The 12131-nt window shown below is 44.6% G+C and overlaps 1 protein-coding gene across 1 annotated transcript in view; it reads right to left on the reverse strand.

The window, feature by feature from the left end:
* The window catches only part of ITM2C (integral membrane protein 2C), a 50827-nt gene that overhangs the window by 15692 nt on the left and 23004 nt on the right, over positions 1 to 12131 (reverse strand). Inside the window, exon 2 of the mRNA XM_054039627.1 lies at positions 482 to 625. Within this exon, the coding sequence (XP_053895602.1) occupies positions 482 to 625 (144 nt within the window). The remainder of the gene's footprint in view (positions 1 to 481; positions 626 to 12131) is intronic.

Raw genomic sequence — 12131 nt, forward strand, 5'->3', positions numbered from 1 at the left:
ACGTGAATCTACTTGCTGGAAATCAGTCTCAATTTTGAAAGTAATCTTAAAGCAACTTCATGTATAAAAGACATGTACTGCTCCTGCTTTGTGTGTACTGAATGATGCAATGGGCTATATCAAATGTAACTGCTAATCACAAGACAGGGATATGGATAGCTTAAGCAAAGCCAGTTACATTGTGACATAGTATAGAAAAATCAAAGAGAAATTGTCCTAATGTTTTATGCTGCAAGAAAAAGTTGTTGGTTTTGGAAAGTTTTCATGTACTCTTCAGAGCAGGGACTGTCTCTTATTGTGTATCTGTGCAGTGCCTAGTGCAAAATGGGGCCCTGATCTAGGCTGGGACAGGTAGGTGCTACAATAAAAAAGGTTTGTTTGTTTTTTAAATAAATGAGGCAGGTGTTGTGGCTGCTTAAATTTATTTGGGGGGGAGGAAGGGGGGAGGCAGGAGAACTGGAATTTTCAGATTGTATAGTACCTGGGTAATGAAGAAATATCTGTAGACATACATGGATGCAAACACAAGGCCCAGGAGCAAAACAATGAGGCCCATAGTCAAGTAGCATAACCCACTGAGAGACGACCTCCTTGTTTGCATTGGGAGAGGCTGCTCCTCCTCCTCCTGTGAAAAAAAAAAAAAGAACAAAAACATTAGTCAAATGCGGTAGGAGGAGATCGGAAGAGCAACAACATGTTGTTTAAAGCCCACTCATGGTAATATGAAGCACAGCTAATAAATGCAGATCGGGGTCTTTCAAGGTAATCTCACATGGGTATCCTGGGAACCTTATGTGACAATATCATTCCAGTAGGGATGACAAGGACACGTCATACCTTTTCATTATATTATATATATATATATACATATATATATATATATATATATATACATACATACATACACACACACACACACTACTCTCAGCAAGCTGGCCAGATTCCAGAGATTCACCTTTTTTTTTTTATTTCTGATAAGTCTCAACAACAAAGCAAACAGGAAAATTATATAACTAGAAGTTATGAAATAAAATGCCTGATAAATATAAATGCATTTCTCCCATATCTGTGCACAAGTTCCTTTTAAAAAATATGAAAATCAACAGAAAAGCTGAATTTTTCAAGGACAGTCCTTGGAGTAAATAAAATAGAGGACAGGGATACGCTTGTTTTAAAGAGCTGCCTAATGATAGGGGTGCAATGATTTTATCAACCATCTGTGTTCAAAACATTACCCTAGTTCCCATGTATCATATTCCAACACACCTTTAACACACACTCAAGGTACATGGGGCTTGGAACAAAAGAGAAAAGAGTTTGGAAGGGAAATAAACTCATGTTTCAGTGCATTAGTCAATCTCTGACAGAGGTCGGAATAAACTTTCCCTAAGTATAGATTATTCAATAATTTCCCACTTCAGGGACTTTAGCACTTTCCTGTGAAGCAGCTGGCTCTGGCCACTGTTGGACACAGGATATTTGACCTGATGGACCAATGTTCTGATCTTTTATGACCTCTCACCCCCGCCAAAAAAATAATCTCTAGAACATTAAGATTGGGGACATAAGGACACTCTAGGATCCTGGCACAGGTGGATGAAAATTGACAGGCAGGTTTAGAGGTGCTCAGATTTCCAAAAGGAGGAATGTAAAGCTACATTCCAGCAAAACAAGCAGATAATGCAGATTGGAACTGCGCACACGCTTTATTTGTGAGAAGGAAGGATGGAATCTCTCAACAGAAATAATAACTGATCCCAAGCACTTAAAAAAGGACCGACTTTGGTTGGCCTGAAGAGTGTTACAACTTACAGGGCAATACTCGAGATATCTTTTTTTTTTTTTTTTTAATAAAAATCTAGCCCCTTTTTGTATCTAGAACCTAGACAAAATAAATTATGCTCCGTGCTCCAGGGCTGGTTGTGCAGAAGAATGACCAAAATCCTATTGACAAGTATGTGCCAGCATTTTATATTCGCTCACACGTTGTTTACAATCTTGTTTTATGCACAATGTCATGTTAACTTCAAGATCCATTACAAATCCAAAGGAAAAAGGTGAGATTTACCAAACAGTAATTAGAGGGATGATTAGCCATGCAAACAGAGGAGTTGCTTCTTCTTTTGTATGGCTCATGTAGAGCACCAACTACAATTTCATCTGCAGTTGATTAAGCTAGATGGCTACATCAGGAGTAGCAGAATTTATTGCAGAGATGAACAAGATGTCTGTGGAAGGTCAAACCCAGGAACCTTCTATGTGGGATCCAGCACAAGGTGCTTATTTTTAAAGTCTTGTTTAGCCCAATCTGCTTTCCAAGCCTTAAGTTCTGCAAGTCTTTCTGGGAACATTCACTTAGCCTCATGCAATCAGGCTATGATCAGAAGGTGGCTTGGAAAGCAGATTGGACTAAAAAAAGCCACTGGTAAGAGCTGTCCAAGTTGCCTTCTTCCCCACCAGAGAAATAAAAAGCATTTTGACTTTGACTTGAGACCTACCCCCTCCCCTTCCTCCACTACTGAACTGCAGTAGAATGATCCCAAGCCTTGAACCCATAGATCTTCCTTCCCCAAAGGCAAAAGTGGTCTTCCTGGGCAAAACCTTTATAGGCCTGGATAGCAGCCCTCTATCTTAGTTGAAGTCAGTGGGGCAGATTCTCTGGCTCACTCTGTTCCCTTTGTTCTGCTCAGGCAGGCTGCCCGTTCCTAGCTGGAAATTCTCTTGGTATAGCATAGGCCAAATGAGATGTAGAGACAGTGTTGCCAGTTCCTACACCATCCTCCCCACAACCTTCAGTGCAGAGGGGCATGTCAGGAAGAAAAGGAGGACAGTTACTATCTGGTGTATGTTAGAGTAGCCTCTAGGCTGCACTAACTTGTCTCCAGGAAAACATCTGGCCAGAGAATTAGGGAACTGTCATCGGCTCTGACAGTCCCACCTCTACCATGCCAGTCAGCAAATAATCTGACCCTACCCTGTTAACCTCATTTTTATACAACTTCACTGCACGATTAATTCCCAGCTGACACGGATCAGACAGATTTTCTACTTTTTTATTATTATTATTCAGACAGGTATATCTGCAAAGACAAGAATGTGAGGGGCGTCAGAAGAACTGCAAACCCCAAGCACCTCCAGGAGAAGCTAACCTAAATTTGTTTTCCCCACTTGCTTGTACAACACATACAACTTCGCAATACATTGCCAACTCCCAAAGCTGTGGGATTAGTGTATAATCAATTCTTCACTGATTCTTCATCAAAAGAGTAAAGAAGTTGAAGAAAATTTAAGCTCTCTCCCATCACAGAATGAGCAGTTCAAAGCAGTGACTATTCAAAACCAAACAATCACATTTATAAAGGAAGTTAAGGGATCTCTACCAGCAATGCCGAGGTGGGAAAATCATGCTACATGGCAACGGCCTTGAAAAAACAGACTTTGCTGAATATTACTGCTCACAGACATGATGCAGAGAGAGTGAGGGTGGATTAAAAAAAAATGGTGGTCCTGCTACTAAAACTCGAGCAACAACAGCCAAGAAAAATGTTAACACTTATGAGTGAATTACTTGAAACGAGTGCCAGGTTCCTGTAAGAGATAATGCATCCACAGCTTTCTCAGCAAGTTGCCTCATGTGGATGCTAACACTGCATGGAGAGGATGAGCTGGGATGTGAGCATTTGGAGAGGATTCAGAAATATCAAAGCACATAAAACTAACTTAAAGAGTGTTTTCACGTGAAAAACAATTGAACTGGGCAAATTCCCCTCATTTGCCCTTTCATAGTGCAGCGAAAATAGACTTGTTCCGTGAGAGGAACAGTATAGCAGGCTGCTCTCTCTAGCACAGAGGTGGGCAAACTACGGCTCGCGGAATTGTCCTGTCCAACCCCTGAGCTCCTGACCGGGGAGGCTAGCCCCTGGCCCCTCCCCAGCAGAGCCACGCCACCACGTGGGCAGCGCTCTGGGCAGTGGAGCTGCGTGCTCCTGCACAACCGGCACGGCAACCAGACATGCTGCTCTGCAGGCTTTGCTCGGCGTGGTAAGTGGGCTGGGGGGTTGTATAAGGGGTAGGGGTCCCAGGGGGGCAGTCAGGGGACAGGGAGCGGTTGAATGGGACGGCGGTTCGGGGGGGGGGGCGGTCAGGGGACGGGGAACAGGGAGGTTGGATAGGGGGTGGAGTCCCAGGGGGCCTGTCAGGGGACGGGGGTGTGGATGGGGTATGGGCAGTCAGGGGACTGGGAGCAGGGGGGTTGGATAGGGGCAGGGATCCCGGGAGGGGGCAGCTCGGGAACAAGGAGCAGGGGGGGTTGGATGGGTCGGGGGTTCTGAGGGGGGCAGTCAGGGAGTGGGAAGTGGGAGGGGGTGGATAGGGGGCGGGGGCCAGGCTGTTTGGGGAAGCACAGCCTTCCCTACACGGCTCTCCATCCAGTTTTGCAACCCCAATGTGGCCCTCGGACCAAAAAGTTGGCCCACCCCGCTCTAGCACACAACACAAAATGGAATTCTGATCTCTGCAAAGTATCCCTGTGGCAAGATAAAAATGCTTGGAATTTTGCAGAAGGGGGGGGGAAAAAAAAAACAAAAAAAAAAACTAGCTTGAGTCAGGAAAAGCAAAGAACCCATGAAAGAGTAAAGCCAGAGAGTAAATGAAGAAAGTTAAGGGTACGCGAGGAAAGAAACTGACTCACCAGCAGTCATGTTCTAGTGGAGCAAGGCTCAGCCAGCAAAGTTAAAGATGCTGCCTTTCAAGTACAGGAGAACTATTAACCATGACAAAATACACTGTAAAGATCACTTGCCCGACCGATCACCTCAGCCCAGCAGATTAAAAACTTGCAAGGTGAGAAGTAGCATTTGTCACCATGAACAAACTGACACTTATTTGCTTTTAAATTACAATCTGCATTTGAGCCTCTGGGCCAGAGGCAGAGTCACTTATAAGGCCTGGTCCACACTAACCCCCCACTTTGAACTAAGATACGTAACTTCAGCTACGTGAATAACATAGCTGAAGTCAAAGTACCTTAGTTCGAACTTACCGCGGGTCCAGATGCGGCAGGCAGGCTCCCCCGTCAACTCCGCATACTCCTCTCGCGGAGCAGGAGTACCGACGTTGACGGCAAGCACTTCCGGGATTGATCCGGGATCGATTTATTGCATCTAGACAAGACGTGATAAATCGATCCCAGAAGATCGATTGCTTACCGCCGGACCCGGAGGTAAGTATAGACTTACCCTAAGACACACAGAATGGAAGCTCTTGGAAAAACTGTTGTACAACCTGCTTTAACCACATTTTAAAACTTTAGAAAAAGCATCCACATCTGCTATTGGGCTGTCACACTACTAGAGTCACAAGGTATGTATGGTCTCAGTAACATCGCTACTTCCCGTATTACAAATGAAAATTGCCCATTAGACTCTTTAAACAAATTCATCGCAGTTGATTCATTAACAGCTTCTTGCCCTGAGAATGTTTGACTCCCTAACATGGAAGCAGTTTTTCCTTTAACTAATCTTAATAAGAAAATCAGTCCATCTCAGAATTAGACACAGCACATATCTCAAAGGGAACCAGTACACCATTGGGAAGCCCAGTAACACATCATACTCACAGTATTCTTTACTGAAGGTTTGCAGGGCTAGCATCCTCCCCACCTTTCATAGTTCTAGCATTGGGAAGCATTTTTTTAAATAAAATATAAAAAGGTCTTCCAGAAAAAGAACCATGCTCTTGGAAGGTCAATATTATAACTCGACAAGGTTAAAAATGTGTCTCAATATTGTGTGTGCAAATTTCTGTTCATCAAGATCTATTTTGCTGAATCATGTAGGACATCAGACCAGATGCTGCTCATTAGCTCAAGCCCAAGAGCAGTCTGAGGGGAAAGTGTGACCTAGGGGCAGCAAGAGAAGGGCCTTGAGGGAGAAAGCTTCCGAACAAGCCAAGCTCAGAAGAAAGCTGAGACGGAGAGTCAGATTAATGGAAAGGCAAACCACAGGAAGGGGACAAGAGTTGGACACTAACCCAGAACATGGCTACACTCAGGGCCGGCTCTAGGTTTTTTGCTGCCCCAAGCAAAAAAATGTTTGGCTTTTACACGTTTGCACTTTGCAGTTTTGTTTTGACTGTTTAAAATTTAAAAAAAATGAAAACAGAGAAGTTGTAGTTAGTGAAATAAAACAATTTCCTAGTAGTGTAATTTTAACATTTAATTTTAACAAAAACACAATTACAAACAATTTGAGTTCAACTATACACTGTAATGAAAAACGTTAGTGTCTTCCAGTTCCTCATAAATTAAAAAAATGTATATGAACTGAATTTTTTTGGTTTTTATACTTGCATAGTCTTTTAACAAGTCAGTGAAATCTAAATTTTTTGCAATAGTACTTTCAATTGAAATTAATGCCAGTCCTGACATACGATTTTGAGACATGGTGGACCTCAAATAATTTTTTAGTAATTTCAGTTTTGAGAAACTGCACTCACCAGAAGCCACTGATACTGGTAATGTTAAAAGAATGCGTAATGCTATAGCAGTGTTTGGAGTGAAAAAATCATTTCTTGCTATAAATTCTAATACTTTTAGAGGAGAAGTTTTAGGACTTATTAGCTCAGATAAAGCTATTAATTCCTCATACAATTCTACTGCATCAATGTCAGCAGCATTATCAGTACTGAGCGCTAAATGTAGGTCTTGGCACTGCTTCATGAGGTCTTCTTTGGAAAACTGATTTTTAATATTTCCAATATCGTATACAAATTCGAAATTTTCACAATGACCATGCAACTGACAAAATCTTTCTTCAATGGAAGTTATAGCTACATCCAAAATACAATAGAAACATTCAACTTTAAACCTTTTGTTTGGATCGAGAATAGGATCATCATGACCCTCATAACAAAACTGTCTTGTTTTTTTCCAGAGGACGAATGAATTTTTGAGGTGCAAACGTTGGTTCAAAATCAAGATCCTCTGCTATTGTTGCCTCTTTGACGGTTTCTTCAAATCCTTCATCTGAACGGTTTTTTTTTAATAAAACGCGGGAATATTTAAAATCATCTTTGCCTCGGATATGTCTATGGTTATGTTCTACATAAATTAATTTGACCAGCAAAGTTGATTTAGAATATTGTGCCAAATAACCGTGCAACATGAAAACTGAAACTGCATCATTTTCTGAGCCAATGTTTCAGCTTCGTGTCGAAATGAAGGATCATACGACAAGTCCTGGCTTATTTCGAATAGTGCATTGTAAATCTCTCCTGATAAATATCGGAATGGTCTAATAGCTTCTATCCTGCTTTCCCATCTAGTTTGACTCAGAGGTTTAAGTGTGAGTTTTTGTTCAAGATGCTTCTTCAAGACTGCCCAACGGTGTGTGGAAGCACTAAAAAAGTTGTAAATTGCTTGCACGGTGGTAAAATATGAAACTGAATCTTTAGATGATTTGGCGGCATCACTGACAACCAGACTGAGCGAATGCGCATGGCAAGGAATGAAAAAAGCTCGATTGTTTAAATTCAATATTCTTTGCTGTACACCTGCATGTCATCCTCGCACATTTGAGCCGTTATTGTATCCTTGGCCGCGCATATTTTCTAAAGGTATTCCATAGTGTTCCAATCTCTGTAGAATTACATCTGTGAGGGTTTTCCCAGTAGTTTCATTCACTGGTATAAATTCTAGAAAGTGTTCACAAATTTTCACTTCTGCATTTTCATCAATTTTCAGAAATCGTAAAACTATTGACATTTGCTCGGTTTTGCTCAGATCTTGAGTACAATCAACTATAATTGAGTAATATTTGGCATGTTTCAAATTCGATAAAATTTCATTACGCACTCCATTAGAAATTAATTCTATTATCTCATTTTGGGTATTTTTACCCAAATAATGGGTGTGGATCTTTCCATCTTTCACTCTTCGTACATGCTCAGCCATAACATTATCAAATTTTGCCAATAACTCAACCAATTTTAAGAAATTTCCATTGTTATTCTCATATAAAATATCCGAGGATCCATGGAATGCGAGGCACTGTTCGGCTAGGAAATTAATGATTGCCAGTAAACGTTCCAACACCGCTTGCCAACGTAGAATTTCTGAATTTAGTTGACATTGCTGTACCACATCGATTGCTGTACCGGTACGTAATCTGTTTGACAGCTCAATCCAATTTGTCAATGAGCGTAAATAATTTTTTGATGTTTCATGTTCTTTTAAATGCTGATGCAAATTTCGCCAGTCATTAAAACCTGTAGTTGCCAGAAAAATGTCCGAGTTACAGAACAGTTTGTAGCAAAAACAAAAAAACTACATCTTTGGTCTGTGAATACACTAACCACGATCTATTAATTTGTTCCCCATTTTTCATTTTTTTTCCTTCATACTGGATGGCATAAAATCGACGATTCGACTCATTAAATGGATATTCAAATGTAGAATCTAGTTTTTTCACAATAATAATTCGCATTGTATCAGCAATTATTGTCGGCCATGTACTTGGATCCAATCTTTGTCAGTCTCTCCACCTTCCAATAATTGTTCTTCAGTTTTAGATTTGGATAACAGTTCTTCATTTCTGGACTCTTCAGCTGAAGTAGTAAATCTTTGGATGGATTGCGATTGTTCATCTTTATGAGTTAGTGAAGATAATCTTTGGTCAGATTGTTGTTCATCTTTATCAGTTGATAAAGATAATCTTTGGATCGATCGGTCTTCATCAGTTGATGAATAATCACCTTCAATGCATTGCTTAGAGTTTTCTCCTTGATTGTAGACGTTTTTAAAATACTTTTTTGAAGTACGAGATAGTTTTTCTAATTCTTTTTGCCGTTTCTCTTTGTTGCCGGTAGGCAGCACCAGAAAGTCGTTTTCGTTTGTGTCCCGGCATTTTAGCCCTATAACCACTGGCACTGACGCGAAACGGAAATTAGCGCGAATGGCGTCGATAGGGCAGCACAGTACACACACGTAATCATGATTTGAGTGACCGTGTCACAACGTGACATGATATTTTTCACGTCACACTCCTATTGCACTACTGTACTTGCAGTAGGTAAGGCGCTAGTCATTGGGGCGAGAGAGCTCCCCACGAGCTTGGATACACACTGGACCCAGCCCTGCTGGAGTTTTCCCAGTGCTGAGGCTGCCCAGCTGGAAGCCCGAGGGGCATGCAATGGAGAGAGCTCTGTGGCTGGAGGAGCCAAGGAAGAGATGTTGCCCCTCTCTGCCAGGTCGCTCGCCCCCTTTAGGAGAGGAGGCAGAAGGAGACTCCAGGCACTGGAGTACTGTGAGTAGCTGGGGAGGGAGGCAGCAGCTTCTGTGGCTCCAGCAGGCAGAAGCTCCCCAGGGGTCCTGGGGACCCTCCCGCCTGGCCCGACTCTTACCTTGCTGCGGATCTGGCCTGAGGTGGAGTCATCTCCGGTCACCCCCGCTCCCAGGGCCAGGGGTTGGGGCTGCTGCTGGATCCTAGCACTGCTCATCCTTGGGCTTCGCCTTGGCCGCTGCCCATGGGAGAGCGGCGCAAACAAGCCGAAGAGTGGCCCGTCCTCTGCAGCCGGGGCAGGGCCACGCTACCGGCTCCCGCTGCCAGCGCCCACCCCCCCCCCAGGCGGAGCCAGTAGCACGGCCCTGCCCCGGCTGCAGAGGACGGGCTGCTCCTCGGCTTGTTCGCGCCACTCTCCCGCGGGCACTGGTCACTCCTCTCCCCGCCCGGGCGGGAGCCGGTAGCGTGGTCCTGCCCCAGCTGCGGAGGATGGGCCGCTCCTCGGCTTGCAGCGGTGGGGACAAGCCGAGGAGGAGCTGTCTGTCCTCTGCAGCCGGGGCAGGGCCACGCTACCGGCTCCCGCCTGAGGGGGGGTGGCCGCTGCCCGCGGGAGAGTGGCGGGGACACGCTCCCCACTTAGCCGGCTCCATGCCCCGTTGCACCCGGCAGCAGAACAGGATCCAGCCCAGGACGCTGCTTGAGGTGAGGCCCCAGCATTTTGCCGCCCCAGGCACCTGCTTGTTTAGCTGGTGCCTAGAGTCGCCCATGGCTACACTTGCAGATGTAGAGCGCTTTGAGTTAAACCAGCTTTCATAGAGTGCAATAGGGAAAGCACTGCAATCTGTCCACACTGACAGCTGCAAGCGCACTGGCATGGCCACATTAGCAGCTCTTGCAACAGCCACAGAGAGCAGTGCATTGTGGTAGCTATCCCAGCATGCAAGTGGCTGCAACGTGCTTTTCAAATGGGGACGGCAGGTGGAGTGAAACAGGGAGTGTGTTGTGTGTATGTGGGGGGGAGAGAGAGTGGTTTTGGGGGGGGGCTGAGAGCATGTCAGCATGCTAGCATGCTGTCTTGTAAGTTCAGACTGCAGCAGACTCCCTATCTCCCCGCCTCTCTCTCTCTCTCTCTCTCACACACACACACAGAACACTCCACAGTAATGGTTGCTTTGTCTCAGAGCAGATAAGCATGCTGGCTGTCTGAAACAGAGCTTTCAAAGGGCATATCCGCATTGCTGCAGTGATTACAAATCAATGACAAGAGTGGCCACTTGACTTAAGGGGATTATGGGAGGTTTCCGGAGGCTGATCAGAGCGCAGTAATGCAACACCTCGTTCACACTGATGCCCGGGCGTTTCAGCCAAGGCGCACCAAGCGTTAATCTTCTCGCCGAGGTGGAGTACCAGCACTCTAGCCCTGTAGTCAGAGCACTCTATGTGCCTTGCCAGTGTGGACAGGGAGTGAGCTAGGGCACCCAGGGCTGCTTTAATGCACTCTAACTCACAAGTGTAGCCAAGCCCCCAGAGTGTATGGTACGAGGGCTCTAACCACTGACAGTAAATCACATGAGAAGCGTCTGGTGTGTGACATTACATCATTGTCCCCAATGTCCCTGGGATTTCACTACATGCTGATAATGCTAATTTAACATTGTAACACAAGGCACATAATCTAGTAGTACAATGAAGGTCACTGTAGTGAGCAAACCACACATTTGGTACTGACAAAGAATATTTAAACACAGCAGAGCAGACAGCCTTACTGAAAAAAGAACCAGTTAATCTGGGATACGTCTGCATCATGGATTTAGCAGTAAACTCACACTGCTCATTGTCTGGAGCAGAGAGGAGCACAAGCACATTTTCCCATGTGGGGGTAGGGAACCGTCCATTACTAAACAAGGGAGCTTGTGTCCCTTGGCTTTTACCCAAGTATTCTAGTGAACAGGCTGCACAGCACAGGGATAGAGAGAGGCAATCTAAGCTAGCGGGCCTGAATAATCAACCTCGCTGAATTTGGTTTGATCTGCAGGCATGCATGCACTGAAGATATTTCTAAGTCCCTGCCAGCAGACAGGGCACTGAAATATACAAGAATTCCTGTTTTCTGATCAAACAGGCTCTTTGGTATGGTTCAGTGCTCTGCCTGCTCACAAGAACAGAGCAGAGGAGCAGCATGCGTGTACAGAATGTCAGACATCCTGAGCATCTCTGACGTACTGGCAGGGCAGTTCCATGGACATGAAGTCACGTTACAGGCTGATTGGCAGAATGTACTTAAAATTAAGGCAGATACAAAAACCCTCTCTCTTTGTTTGGGGTTTTTCTTTTAATTTTAAACAAACAGACAGCAGGCTTAAGGGAGAAAAGATCAAGATCAACAGTGTCCTGTTTAACTATTTACGAACTCATATAGCAGTTGCACCTATGGGCCAAACAGGTCAGGGCTCAGTTGTGCTAGGCGTTGGACAGAATCTGTGAACATAGTGAGTTACAGATCCAAGGTCTAAAGAATATCAAAATGGGGAAACAATCAAGTAGATCAGGTGCTAGGTTTTGTAGGGCCTGATACAACGTGCAGGGCCTCAGGTAGACTTCCATAAACCGGAGCACACATCTGGGGGATGGGAGGGTTAGACAGCTGAATAGGCTGGGTTTGCAGCACTTGGAAGAGTGGGGTCAGGGTGCTTCCTATTACTGAAGGGAAAAGAGGAGGAGCAGAGAGAATCAGCTGGATAGGGAGGCTTCCTGCAACTGGGAGGGGTTGGACCTTATCGAGTTCTTTAAGGTGAGGGGTGTTGCCAGGCTATTTGAGAGGGGAAAGTCCTGGGTACAAGCTACGGCGGCAAG

Source organism: Malaclemys terrapin, chromosome 9, assembly GCF_027887155.1.
Source record: "Malaclemys terrapin pileata isolate rMalTer1 chromosome 9, rMalTer1.hap1, whole genome shotgun sequence".
Taxonomy (NCBI): Eukaryota; Metazoa; Chordata; order Testudines; family Emydidae; genus Malaclemys; species Malaclemys terrapin.